The sequence below is a fragment of the Podarcis pityusensis genome (genome assembly GCF_964106645.2).
Source record: "Podarcis pityusensis genome assembly, chromosome: 1".
NCBI classification, from domain to species: Eukaryota; Metazoa; Chordata; class Lepidosauria; order Squamata; family Lacertidae; genus Podarcis; species Podarcis pityusensis.
In genome coordinates, this window is record NC_138028.1 from 16,928,071 (window position 1) to 16,941,761 (window position 13,691).

The following is a 13,691-nucleotide window of genomic DNA, read 5'->3' on the forward strand; positions in this document are numbered from 1 at the left end:
AGTTTGCAGAGAGGGGAGGATACCTTGTGCCCTTCGTATATCTTCTTTTTGTTCATTCTGTAGGGCCGCAGGCTAGAGAACAAGGCCAGGTAGTTGCCATTTGTCTGAGCAACGAAGGCAGGCTCCTTAGGATGCGGTGCAAAACTGGGGCAGGTGTAACGTTCCTGTGTGGAGAATTGGAAAGAACGGCAGAAGGATAAAGCCTTGGCTCCAAGTTCTAGTTCCAACATTGTACCAGGCCTATAATCCAGCCTGAGCAGAACAAACCACATAATCACAGAATCGTGATATTGCAGAGTTGGAAGGGATCCCGAGGGTCATCTAGTCCAACCCACAGCAATGCAGGAATCTTCCCCAGCCCTTCTTCTGTTTCACCTGCATCCAATTTTCTATTGTAAGCTCCTCAGGGCAGGGGCCTGTCTTCTGTAGAATGCCGTGCATGGTGACGGCTACTATATAAACGTGAGCAGAGCTAAATGGAAAAAGGAAACCTGAAAATGATTTTCTAACAAACTCTCTGAGGGTTTTCTTTTCTGCCCTCTCCCCCAGCTGAAGTGTTGGAAAAATGCACCTTCTACACGACAACACAGTGGAAAACCTGGGTGCAAATGTGGATCCAACCCAATTTATATATTGTTGACAGTAGTATCTGTGCCCTACTCTTCCCCACCACTTCCTTCATCTACCTGTATGAACAAGGAATAGAGTTTTGAGCAGAAAATAATAATCAGAAGACAAATTTCTGGGTATTTGCTGGGGGGGGGGGGTGTCCTGTTTACTACACTACACTCTCCCAGAGCAAAATACTCCAACCCCTGATTTCACCACCTACAAACTGAGTCGAGGAATTTGATCCAACCCTACAACAAGTAATAAATTTACGTTAGAAATGAACCACGCAGTATTTATTTAGTTGATGCTTCGAAAATGCACAAAGAAATCCCACATGTGTCGGAACAATCAGAAATCATTTCTATGATATGATTTAGCAGCAGCAGCAGCAAAAATCAACCCTGCATACAATTTGCTCTGCTCGCTTTGCTGCACAGCCGTATTGGAGTAATTTGTACAACTGATGATCGTGTTGCTTCAGGGAGATGGGACACGTGTTGCAAATTATTCCCTTTTAACAACGAAAGCAGAAAATGTTGATGGAGGAAATGAGAAGTGCGTCTTAAAAGAAAGTTGCACTCCTGCAAAACAGGACTCAAGCTGCCCTTTCAGGACATCCCAGCGCCAGCCTCGTTTCCTTTGACCACTTGCTCACGCCGGAACGTGACATCAACTTTTGTAACCATCTTTCCCAATTTTTCTATGTGATAGTGCGTAAAGACAAAACGCAGATCTTTCCAGGTGCTAATCTGGTGGAAATTGTTCTGCATTTATCCAACAGGAGTGTGGTGGAAGGAAATCCATATGACCATGGAGGACCATGGGTGTGGGCAGGATTTGTTTGGGGGGCAGGCATCTGCTGGGGGGGGGGAGAGAATCTCAATTAATTGAGTACTTTCAGTGCTTTTTCAATATATTTTGCAGATCTTCCGTGACCTCCTCATTAATTTTCACTCCTTCTCATTGTGGTGCTCAGGCTGTGACTGATGATCAGCCCCCATACACATGAGCAGGGGTGTCAACTTGAATTAAATATTGGGGGGAGCGGCAGGTAAGCCCCGCCCAGCATAAGCAATCACATGATGTGGCACATGCACACCATTTGAATGGCAATGCCCATCAACTTCCTCAAATATTTTATGGGTGGGGTTGGCTCCTAGGAGTTGACTCCTAAGCACAAGAGGGAGGTATCAGCAACCTAGAAGTAATGTGACATTTGCAGAAGTCCAAGGAGTAACTTCTTCACATAGCACATAGTTAAAATATGGCCACCAAGATGAGCATCGCTTATTTCCTACAGATTCCTCCCTGGAGCCAGTTTTTAGGAAGCCGCAACAGTGAAAGAGATTCACCACTTTTAATCTAAGCTATTCCTTCCATATTTATTAGCTCAACTGTTTTTGTCTGAGGTTTTTACCATACCAGCTCTTAAACGGTCTGAACCCAGACACTTAGTGTTTCAATTGAATTAACCACTTCTTCTGGTGTATCAATAAAATAATCCATAAATAATCCATATATATCATCTATCTACCTAGACATCATGGCTGGTAGCCATTAACAGCCTTATCCTATATAAAGGATGGATCTGGTCATTTGTTCCGGTGTAGAATGGACAAGAGGCTCAGATGCAAAAGTCAGCTGTTTTAGAAAAGAGAGAAAGAAAGGCAAACCATGGAAGTTGTTTTGGCTCAATGAATGGTGTTTACCCTTGATGAAAGTGGAAATTGACTTTTCAGTGTATTGGGAGTGCACGCAGCCTTCCATCTGTAAGATTAGAGATGGAAATTTATGAAACTAAAGGCATTTTTTTTTTGTAATTGTTTACCAAAAAAACCCCCAAACCAACCCTCAATTTCACGCTAGCTCTAGAGAGCGCAGTAAACTGCCCCATTCAATAACACTCTCCTTTTTAACTCCCAAGGAAATCATTTTGTTTAAGCTTCTGAATACATCAGAACTGAGTGCTCTGCAGTTTCTTATTCAGTGAAGCGCATTGCTTTTGAAGTGCAAATGACTAACCTACTATCACAATTTATGCACTGGATTGTGCATCTGCAAATCCGGACAAAGGCAATCACGGAAAGTTGGGAATGGGCAAGTTCTATTAAATCATCCACTCCATCTCTCCGCGAGGACAGAATTGTTCTTTTCAGAGATAAATGGATGCAAACTGACCCTGATTCTTTATGTTTTCAAAAGAGACTTGAGTTTCCGCAGACTTCCTGCTATATGTGAAACGGATGGATTTATGTAGGAAACGCCTTTTAAAAATGGTGCAAAATCATTACACTGCACAAGATGGCGGTTCTAAAAGCAGCCAGCTTCATTCTTCAGGAAGTTGCAAGAAACTCACAACAGGGAGGTGTCTAACAACTTCCTGTTCCTAAAAAAACAGGTGTAGGGAATCTGTTTTTGCTGTCAAGAGCCTCATTTCCACAGAATAATCTGTTAGGGCAGGCTTCCTCAAACTTGGCCCTACAGATGTTTTTGGCCTACAACTCCCATGATCCCTAGCTGTCATGAGCTCCCATGAGATCCCTAATCTCAAAACATCTGGAGGGCCGAGTTTGAGGAAGCCTGTGTTAGGGGCACCTGAGAATAGTGGGTGGGGTCACAGCCAGCAGTTGCCAGAGCAACACCAAAGTGGGAGGAGCCAGATTAAATGCTTGGAATTTGATACTAGGCCAATGACCACAGCTTCCCTAACTGTGCCAAAAGCCCAAGACTGAAATCTGAGAGCAGGTTCACATTTCATCCCACAGAAGTGCACAGGAATGACCCCCAAGCTACTGCAGAGGGCGGGATTCAGCCAGGGGCATCAACTTGAATAAACTCCATAATTGATCACAAGACACACACACCATTTGAATGGCAACGCCTATCAATTTTGAGAGGGCACTGCCTCCTCAAATATTTTATGGGGGAAGTGAAGGGACCTTGAACCCTTGAACCCAAGGTTCCTGTGGATTCAGCTAATGATTCCCATCTGTAGAAGCCTAACTTCCACCTTTGCAACAGGAAGCTTTCCCCCTTTTGTCCCCACGTGCACCCCCCAAAAAATAGCCCTGCAGAGATCGGGAGAACCCCCCAGAACAGGACGTGGGGAGAGGAGAGGGGCGATCATTCTGCCTGGCAAGCAGCAATGTCTGCCCTGAGGGAACAACAGACATAACACAACACTCCCAGGGTACATATGGCTACACAACACCTATGATCCTTGTCCTCTCATTTTTAGTGGAGGTGCCTGAGTCCCTTATTCACAGGTGAATTTTAAACGCAATAGCGATAGCCATGCAAGCCTGAAGCTTGCTCCTGTGTCCCACTGTGTGTAGACCCTACACACCAAAGGAAAGTTATGAATCGGCTTTAGAGATATTTAGTATAAGGAGGATTTCTTCCTAGGAGGAACATAGGGACCTACCTTTTATCAGACTATTATGCTGTGAACTGCCCAGAGATCTACAGGTATAGGGAGGTATACAAATTTAATAAATAAATATTTGTCCAAAAAACTTCATCAAAGACTGGGAGAAATTTGTGGATTATCTGAAATGTTACTGTACAGTGGTACCTCAGGTTAAGAATTTAATTCGTTCTGGAGGTCTGTTCTTAACCTGAAACTGTTCTTAACCTGAAGCACCACTTTAGCTAATGGGGCCTCCCGCTGCTGCCGCACGATTTCTGTTCTCATCCTGAAGCAAAGTTCTTAACCTGAGATGCTATTTCTGGGTTAGCAGCGTCTGTAACCTGAAGCATATGTAACCTGAAGTGTATGTAACCCGAGGTAGCACTGTACACATATAAGTTCGTTAGCAGGCTTAACTTAAACCAGACAGTTAAAATTAATGCTAAAGGAAAACTAGGGAGTAATTAATAATTGGAATAATGAAGGAAATGCAGTGTTACAAATTTTAAAAATATAAGAAACCACAAAAGGAGTGGGGGGGGAGTCAAAATAAACATATTTGTTGGGAAATATTGGATCTGTATTTTTGTCAAAATATTTTTGAAAAACTGAAAAATTATAATTTATTTATTATAAATAAATAAATATTTGCCCAACCAGCCCAGTACAGCAGCCCAGTCCAGACTACTCTAAATGGAAAGAGCACTACAGAGTCTCAGTTAGAAGTATTTCCTGCCACCTGCTACCTAATTCCCTTTAACATGCCTTGCCAGTGACTGAACCTAGGACCATCTACCAGCAAATCACGTGCTCTAACACTGACCCACAGCTCCTCCTGCCTGTGAATAGAAGACTGAACTTCTGCATCCTCTCCCCAAAACTGAGCAGTGTGATGAATAATATGTTTCATGATTTGACAGCTACAAGGAATCCGGTTGGAACCCAAAAATGTGCTAGAGAACCAATGGGGACTTGTGGACAGAGCGATATGTCTGATGTTCCCGAGTTCCAATCCTACCTCAACCATAAAATAACGGTTGCGGCCAGGCAGAGAGCCGTCTGGTTCCAAGCCCACGGAGTCAGAGGAACAAAGGACTGAATAATCAAGAGATTAGCATGCGTGAATCAGCTCTTTGCTACCTCACTAATCAGCCCAGGTTGACATTTCTAACGGTGCGCCACCATGCATATTTACTTCAGAAGCAAGTCCCACTGTGTTCAATGGGGGTTCACTCCCTGATGAGCATGCATACTAAATGAAATATAAATATACTTGAAACAAATGCATGAATAGTTCTCTGGTTCGTTTGACATTTATAATCAAAGAGTAAATTAAGGGCTGTTAAAGAAGCATAATTATTGTCTTAAATGTGCTTCATACAAAAATAAAATAAAACAATGTCAAAAATGGCTTGAGTACAGAAATGCTGGGCTGTAGTGTCAGTTGCAACCTTCCATTGTAAAGCAAATGTGATCAGTGCGTAGCAAAATGGAACCAAAAAATCTCTAGACCAGGTGCTGCACAGACGGACTTAATTACCGTATTTTTTGCTCTATAAGACTCACTTTTTCCCTCCTAAAAAGTAAGGGGAAATGTGTGTGCGTCTTATGGAGCGAATGCAGGCTGCGCAGCTATCACAGAAGCCAGAACAGCAAGAGGGATTGCTGCTTTCACTGCGCAGCAATCCCTCTTGCTGTTCTGGCTTCTGAGATTCAGAATATTTTTTTTCTTGTTTTCCTCCTCCAAAAACTAGGTGCTTCTTGTGGTCTGGTGCGTCTTATAGAGCGAAAAATACGGTAACTTAATAAGGCTCCAAGATACTGTTGAGAAACTGGGCTCTTTCCAGGCTGACAAGAGTTTGGGAAGTTTACTTGGCACTGTGGAAAGCGGGGAGGTGATTATTGTTATCATTGCTAAGACTGCACTACCTGGGCCTAACAATCTGAAGCTAACAAGATACACAAACAATAGTTTGGAGTCACAATCCTCCGCCATAGCAGACTCCCGGGCAAGGTGCCATTTTTCAGGCAGCTTGCTGATCCAGAACTCAAGATGTAAAGCTATCAATTCAAGGATAATAACACCTTGAAGAAATTAATATTGTAGTGCTCTGACAAGAACTTGGGAGCAAATCCCACTGAACTTAATGAGGCCTTCTTCCAACTATCCATGCAAAATAATGAAGGGTGCTCTGCTGTTTCTCCTGAGCTCTGCACCTACAGATTGCAGCATAATGCAGCAGAGTCCTGTTGGATGAAGGATGAAATAGTAATAATGCCAATACTAATAACAATTATTCAATTTCTTAGCTATCCTTTCCCATAAGGTCCCAGGTAAAGGTAAAGGGACCCCTGACCATTAGGTCCAGTCGTAGCCGACTCTGGGGTTGCGGTGCTCATCTCGCTTTATTGGCCGAGGGAGCCGGCGTACAGCTTCCAGGTCATGTGGCCAGCATGACTAAGCCGCTTCTGGCAAACCAGAGCAGCGCACGGAAACGCCGTTTACCTTCCCGCCGGAGTGGTACCTATTTATCTACTTGCACTTTGACGTGCTTTCGAACTGCTAGGTTGGCAGGAGCAGGGACCGAGCAACGGGAGCTCACCCCGTCGCAGGGATTCGAACCGCCGACCTTCTGATCAGGAAGTCCTAGGCTCTGTGGTTTAACTTACAGTGCCACCCACGTCCCAGAGTACAGTATTAAAAACAGTTTAAAATATATTACAACCTCATGAATAGGATCAATCCTAATATTTATATATCTCTCACAAGGGTCAAAGGCCAGGGTAAAGAAATGTACCTTCAGCATACAAAGGAAACTTCACAATGAAAGTACCAGATGCATTTCTGTGGGGCTGCCACGGAAAAGGCCCTGTCCTGGGGCATCTATCCTCTCTGTAAAAACACTCACAATACCTGAGAGCGGTGAAACTACTAAGAGCCGCCGCCCCCTCTGCTGATCTTAACACCCAAGAAGGTCTGTAGTGAAGGAGGGAGTCTTTCATATATTTTGGGCCTGAGTCATTTAGGGTTTTGAACGCTAATTGGGCTCAGGGTTTTGAACGCTAATTGGGCTCATTTAGGGTTTTGAACCTTGAATTGGGCTCAGAAACGAACAGGCAACCAGTGCAGCTGTTTAAAAAAATTCTGGACCAGTTTCCGAGTTGCCTTCCAAGGACAGCCCCACAGAAAGTGCATTGCACAGTCTAGAAATTAGTAGAGCAAGGAGTACAGTGGCCAAGTGATCTCTGTCCAACTTTGGCAAACCAGCCGTAGTTGGCAATTGGTTCTTCTAGCCACCAAGGTCACCTGAACCTTCAGCGACAATACTTGGATCCAAGACTACCCCAAGCTATGGACCTGCTCCTTCCAAGGGACTGCAATCCCATCCAAAACAGTCCATCTTCCCACCTCCTAGTTCTGAGGATGAATTCTTCAGCATCCTTTTGACTGGCGGGAAGCAAATTTGTTTCAGCGGTTTCCAGAGAAAAACTGCTGTGGGCTTTTTTCTTTTTTAACGGAATAGTGATTGAGCCATCATAGAAGTAAATAAAAAAGTAAATAAAAGTCTCACATGGTAGATTTGATTGGAGATCTTTGCAGCTGTGTGGAAATCCCAGGCAATGATGGTACGGTCAGCTGAATCTTGGCTTACTGCATCAGTGCTGGTAAGAAATTCTTTCCCTTCAGGGAGGAACATGATATCTAAGGTTTGCTGTACCGCAGCTTTGTAAACTTTTATTACCTGTGGTTAAAAAAAAATAATTAAAAACCATAAAACAACCGTTGTTCCGGGGGCTTCTCAAGACATATTGTCTTTGCAAGCAGAAGAAGGCTATTTTAATGCAAAACATTAGTGGGCCGCAAGAAGAGGAGGGAGAAAGTCCATTCAAGTTCAGGGGAAGAACTCAAGATGGAGGTGGGACCACATTGGCTTTTACATTTTTAGCATGCTCTCTAATCTCTGCACACATACCAAAACATCGTCATCTCTCACAGTTAAGGCTGCAGATATGCTATACATTTAAACCACATGACTTTGCCCCAATGATTCCTACAATGCCCAACAGCCTTAAGTAACTACAGTTCCCATGATTCTTTGAGGGAAGTCATAGGCTCTAAATGCATAGTCACCTTTTTAGGTGAAAGCTGAGAAATCTATGCTGCTTTTGGAAGAGATATAGTTGGTGTAACCCATAGTTACTGGTTCTCAATCAGGATACTATTAAAATGAGACAACTGCATTCCACCACAACTTCCAAGGGATCACGCATGGCACGCAAAGCAATTAAAACTTCTTCTTTTTCAGTATCTGCATGCTAATAGTAAATTGATTTTTATTTTTGCAAAGAAATGATCACACATGGGTAACTCCCTGGGAAAGTCAAGGAGCATTACCAGAAGAGAACTTGTAAGCTACTGGCTGGGAAAATGACTGTCAAAATAAATAACAGTTTACATATTTAAAAAAAAGGTCTCCACCGCTAGCACAGCAACTGCCCGGAGAATGAAAATTTTGGTTAGGGGTGGCCGGCAGGGAGGGAGGGAGGGAAGAGCTTGCAATCGGAAAATCTGCAGCAACATTTCTGAATTATTTAAAGTTGCACAAGGAACGCGTGGGCCTTCTAGTGGGAGAGGGAGGGGCGCTCCGACGAGCACGCAGTACAGGAAACGGTTGCCTGGCAACAAGACCCTTTGGAAGGGAAAGGAGTTAATATTGACAGTTGGAAAGATCAGAAGGGAGGAAAGCACAAAAGTGCAGAGAGCGCTAGACAGGCAGGCAGAGGGACAGAAGCTAATTAGTTGCAGACGGGGGGGACATGAAAGCAAAGGGAGAAGAAGCGAGAAAAAACAGTGGCTGGGAGTCTCAGACTAAGCGTTTGTATTTTAATCTCTGATTAAGGTGCTCCAAAACAGAAACGAAACAAAATACGTAATTAGGGCGCTCAGAAACCCAGTGTTTTACTTGAAAGCCCTGCAGAATGTGCCTCCGGATGTAAATATGTTGTACTTGCACCCGAGGAATGCCGCATGGATCTTTCCCCCTCTTGTTTCGAAGATGCTTAACACTGCATCATCAAGACAAAAGAGCTGTGAAAAATAAAAAAATAAAAACATAGAGAGGTAGGAAGGAACTAGACAGCAACTTGCCTTTCTATTTGTGCTCACTTGATTTTTGTCACCTCTTGGTTGAATTTTGGCCCCATTGGGGAGGTGGAACCTGATCATAGGAATGTATGAAACCACTTTTCTATCAAAGGGATGAGGAGTATGCTGCCCTCCAGATATGGTTGGACTCCAGCCCCCTTCAGCCTCAACCAGCAGGGATGATGGGAGTTGTAGTCCAGCAAAATCTGGAAGGCCACAGGTAACCCATCCCTGTTATCCCTGAGCCATTCCATTAGTCCAGTGTTTCTCATCAATCTTGGGCCCCTAGCTGTTGTTGGACTACAACTCCTATCATCCCCTGCTTGCAGAACCAGTGGTCAGGGATGATGTGAGTTGTAGTCCAACCACAGCCGGGGACCTAAGATTGATGAGAAACACTGCAGTAGTTCAGTGTGTCTAGCCCCGTAGCATCTATTCCCCAATTAGGAATGGCTTTTAGATGGTCTTTCCTGTTGGGAATGTTCTGGGGTGCAGGAGAGGATATATTGACTAATTATATCCTTATCCAACTTGTGCTAACAAGTTCCCAAAATATCAGCAGAGTTTATAGACATTCCCCTTTTAGTTCGCAACGGTAACGTCTGCACAGGTTCGCTAGAACCTCTATAATAATTACTCTGGTAATTTCCCATTTTGTTCCCTCTTAAAATACAAGACACGACACAGTCTTTATAAAAGTATAAAAGAGTTTACTCACGTTCTGTTCACAATATGATCCCAGAAGGCAGACAGCTTTAAAAAGGTTACATACATTCAGAATCTATCTTATGCGAAGATAGTCCTTATCTCCTCTCTTGGCTGGGAGCCAAGAGAGCATCCTTAGATGTTTCCTCATCGAAGGAAGATGGCAGAGAGAGTGGCTGCCTGCCCTGTGCTTTTATCATTACCTGCACAGGTGAGGCCACACCCACCTCGGGTCACATGCGGAGGAAGTCCGTCCCAGGAAGTTTACCTGCTTGCTGGACTGACATCCTTCCCCATGTTCTAACATGTACATTCTAGGAATGTTGTCATTGACTGCTCCTGTGTTTACATCCCACATTTCCTAGACCTGCCTGGAGATTCCAGGGATTGGACCTGCATGCAAACCATGTGCTCTACACTAGTGACCTCCAGCTCTTTCCCAAGAAACCTTAAACATCTTCAGATGGTTTGTAATCCACCTACCTACCTCTGTGTCATGGTTCAGACACGGGACAAAACCATCTAAACAAGATGGGAACTGCATGGGAACACATTGTTCTCACCTAAACTGAGCCACATTATACTTGCAGTATTGAACACACCAACTTAAAAAACATATAATATCCATTTCAGGAATTAGCCACTTGCAACGTGATCTGGGCTCACAATTCTGCAAAAGGCTGTACTCAGAACCCACCGAGATGCATGCCAAAGCCTGCTGGAACAGTGACAATGCCTCAGTCATCTTGGCAGTAGAATCAAAGCTGAGGAGAGTCAAGAGGAAGAACAAAATGGCAGGGAAGTGTGGATCCGTCACCACAGCAACAGAGGCACTTCCTCTCCTTCCAGGAAGCCTTAAGAAACTTACGGTCTTCAAATAAAAACATCTTGAAGGTCCCAGGCCACAGAGAAGTTAGGCTGGCCTCAAATAGATCCAGGGCTTTTTCGGCTGTGGCTCCGATCTGGTGGAACACTCTGTCACAAGAGACCAGGGCCCTGCGGGACTTGACATCTTTCCGCAGGGCCTGCAAGACAGAGCTGTTCCACCAGGCCTTTGGCCAGGGCACAGCCTGACTCCCTCCCTCGGCAATCTTCGCGGAGCTCTGGCCCAATGGTTGCCAGTGGCTTGAATTAATTAATTTTAGAATGAATGATTTTAGAATGTTGTTTATGCTGTACTTTTGTACTGTTTTATTGTTGTTAGCCGCCCTGAGCCCGGCTTCGGCTGGGGAGGGCGGGATATAAAATTTATTATTATTATTATTATTATTATTATTATTATTATTATTATGTGTGCTAGGAGATCCAGGGCTTCCTCAGGCCTGTAGTTGGCTGTTCATCTCTCCAAATCTAAAGCTTGAAAACAAGGCTACCAGGCCTACAAGAAACAGCAAACTAAAAATGTCGGAAAACATTGCTTTAGTGCTAAGATACTTCACCAAATTTGTGCTCTGGTAGGTTTCTGAAAGAAAATACTGCTATTTAAACTCTGCACTTTAAAAATCCTGGCATACTTCAGTAAGCTCATCCATTTGGTAGAAGAGGGAAATGTGTTGTTGGTGGGGGTTTTTTGCTTCTTTATATGAGCAGGTTTATTTCACACATACAAACAGGTTTTCGAAAGCCTGCTTACTGAAGCTCAATATTCCCGGACAATCACAAACGGCTTTCAGATAGAGGCACAATAGTGTCAGATGTTAACAAAAAAAACCCCAGTATTATGCTGGATTTTTTTCTTACTTAAAGAGAGTTCAAAGCTGAAGGCTTACTTCAAGAAAGATCATTTGGCCACACAAGAGACTCGTCCACTTTTAATACTGTGAAAAGCATACACTGAGCTGGAGTCAAAAGCTGTTTCTGTACTGATGCACTGCCTCCTTCGATTTGCAGTTGTGAACTCCAGAAATGAGTGCAACAAATCTGGACTCCACATTTTTGCAGCTTTGGACTCGTTGCATGAGCAAGGAGTAGCGGACTATAAAGCATCAAGCCTGACCACACAGCAGTTTGAAGTTGCCCCACAGGCTTTCACAGGGAAATGCAGAGCACTTCAATTCTGTTCATTCTCTCTCTCACACCCATATTTATGTTCTTGTTTGTAATATTTATTCGCTGCCCTTCAGCCAAAGGTCTCAGCAAGTCTTACAAATTAACTGATAGAAAGAATATAACAGTAAATATAGAAAAGTAGGTTCAGAGCAGAGCGCAGCAGAACAAAACACCAGCGTAAAAATAAGTCACACAAGCTAAAAGGCCTGGGCAAAGAACAAGGCTTTCCACTGGGAGCTAAAAAGAAAACAAAGATCATGCCAGGTGATCTCTGGGGAGGGAATCTGAGAAGTGGGTGCCACAGCTGAAAAGGCCCTGTCTCCAAACACCACCCCCCTTACCATAGATGGCAGAGGGACCGAGAGCAAGGCCTCGGTGGCTGATCTCAAAATTACAGGTTAATGGAGGTCTAAAGCCAATCCTTCAGATACTCTGGTCCCATGTTATATAGGGCTCTTTAAGTCAAAACCAGTCCCTTGAATTTTGCTTGGAAATGGGCTGGAAGCCTATGTATATTCACAAGACCTGATGGGATATGATCTCCATGTCTGGTCTCTGTTAATAAGCGCGCAGCTCTAATTGGCAATCCTCAAAGGCAGCCCCACATAGCGGGTATTGCAATAATGTGAACCAAATATACTGATAACTGCTACAAGGGTAGCTCTGTCCAGGAGGGGTCACAGCTATAGTCAAGTGGATATGGAGCAAGAAACTGAAACAGAATCGTGACAAGTTGGCGGCTCTGTTGATCAGCTGTCCAGGGAAGCTGTTTCAATCAGCTCCAGAAGAGACTCTACTTTCCATGCAAAATAAGGTGCACAGTTGGGGAGTGGTGTTGAACTTGTCTTTGTCTCTTGTGTTTTGAAAGGCATAAAGGACCTTCTATCCGTAGAGGTTTATCCACCAACTGCACCCCTAGACAGTGACAGTCTAGCCACAGTTATCCATGCCTTGGTAAATTAAAGGCTCCATGGACTACCACAAAGAGCTTAAGATGGGGATGCCTTTGGAGACAGTTTGGAAGCTGCAGGTAGTCCAGGGGTTATACAGAGATCCTCCGGCACCTTCATTGTACAGCTTCCAGAAAATGCTGAAGATGCACCTCTTTACCCTGGCTTTTGGCACTTGAGGTCCATGTTTTTAGGGCCTGCCTGTTTTTGTGGTTGTAAGCTGTTTTTAATATTGTGTTTTAATGTTGTTACCCGCCCTATGACCTTAGGGCGATATGCAGGCAATAAATAAATCGTATTGTGTCCTGGAATGTGTCCAGAGGAGGGCAACCAAAATGGTCAAAGGCCTGGAAACGATGCCTTATGAGGAACGGCTAAGGGAGCTGGGCATGTTTAGCCTGGAGAAGAGGAGGTTAAGGGGTGATATGATAGCCATGTTCAAATATATAAAAGGATGTCACATAGAGGAGGGAGAAAGGTTGTTTTCTGCTGCTCCAGAGAAGCGGACACGGAGCAATGGATCCAAACTTCAAGAAAGAAGATTCCACCTAAACATTAGGAAGAACTTCCTGACAGTAAGAGCTGTTCGACAGTGGAATTTGCTGCCAAGGAGTGTGGTGGAGTCTCCTTCTTTGGAGGTCTTTAAGCAGAGGCTTGACAACCATATGTCAGGAGTGCTCTGATGGTGTTTCCTGCTTGGCAGGGGGTTGGACTCGATGGCCCTTGTGGTCTCTTCCAACTCTATGATTCTATGATTCTATGTATTGACTATCAGTCTTTGTATTCCCTACCCCATTCCTTCACATGTAATTCTACACAC

General features: G+C 44.0%; 1 protein-coding gene across 5 annotated transcripts in view; it reads right to left on the reverse strand.

The window, feature by feature from the left end:
- Positions 1–13,691, reverse strand: part of WDR25 (WD repeat domain 25) — a 100,666-nt gene that overhangs the window by 5,077 nt on the left and 81,898 nt on the right. For 4 of the 5 annotated variants that reach the window (XM_080985064.1, XM_080985065.1, XM_080985067.1 and 1 more), the window contains 2 exons: positions 7,594–7,764; positions 24–164 (listed from right to left, as the gene is read on the reverse strand). In XM_080985064.1, coding sequence (XP_080841190.1) covers positions 24–164; positions 7,594–7,764 — 312 coding nt within the window. Of the gene's footprint in view, positions 1–23; positions 165–2,321; positions 2,380–7,593; positions 7,765–13,691 lie in introns of all 5 variants that reach the window. The other variant, XR_013980390.1, reaches the window with a different exon arrangement.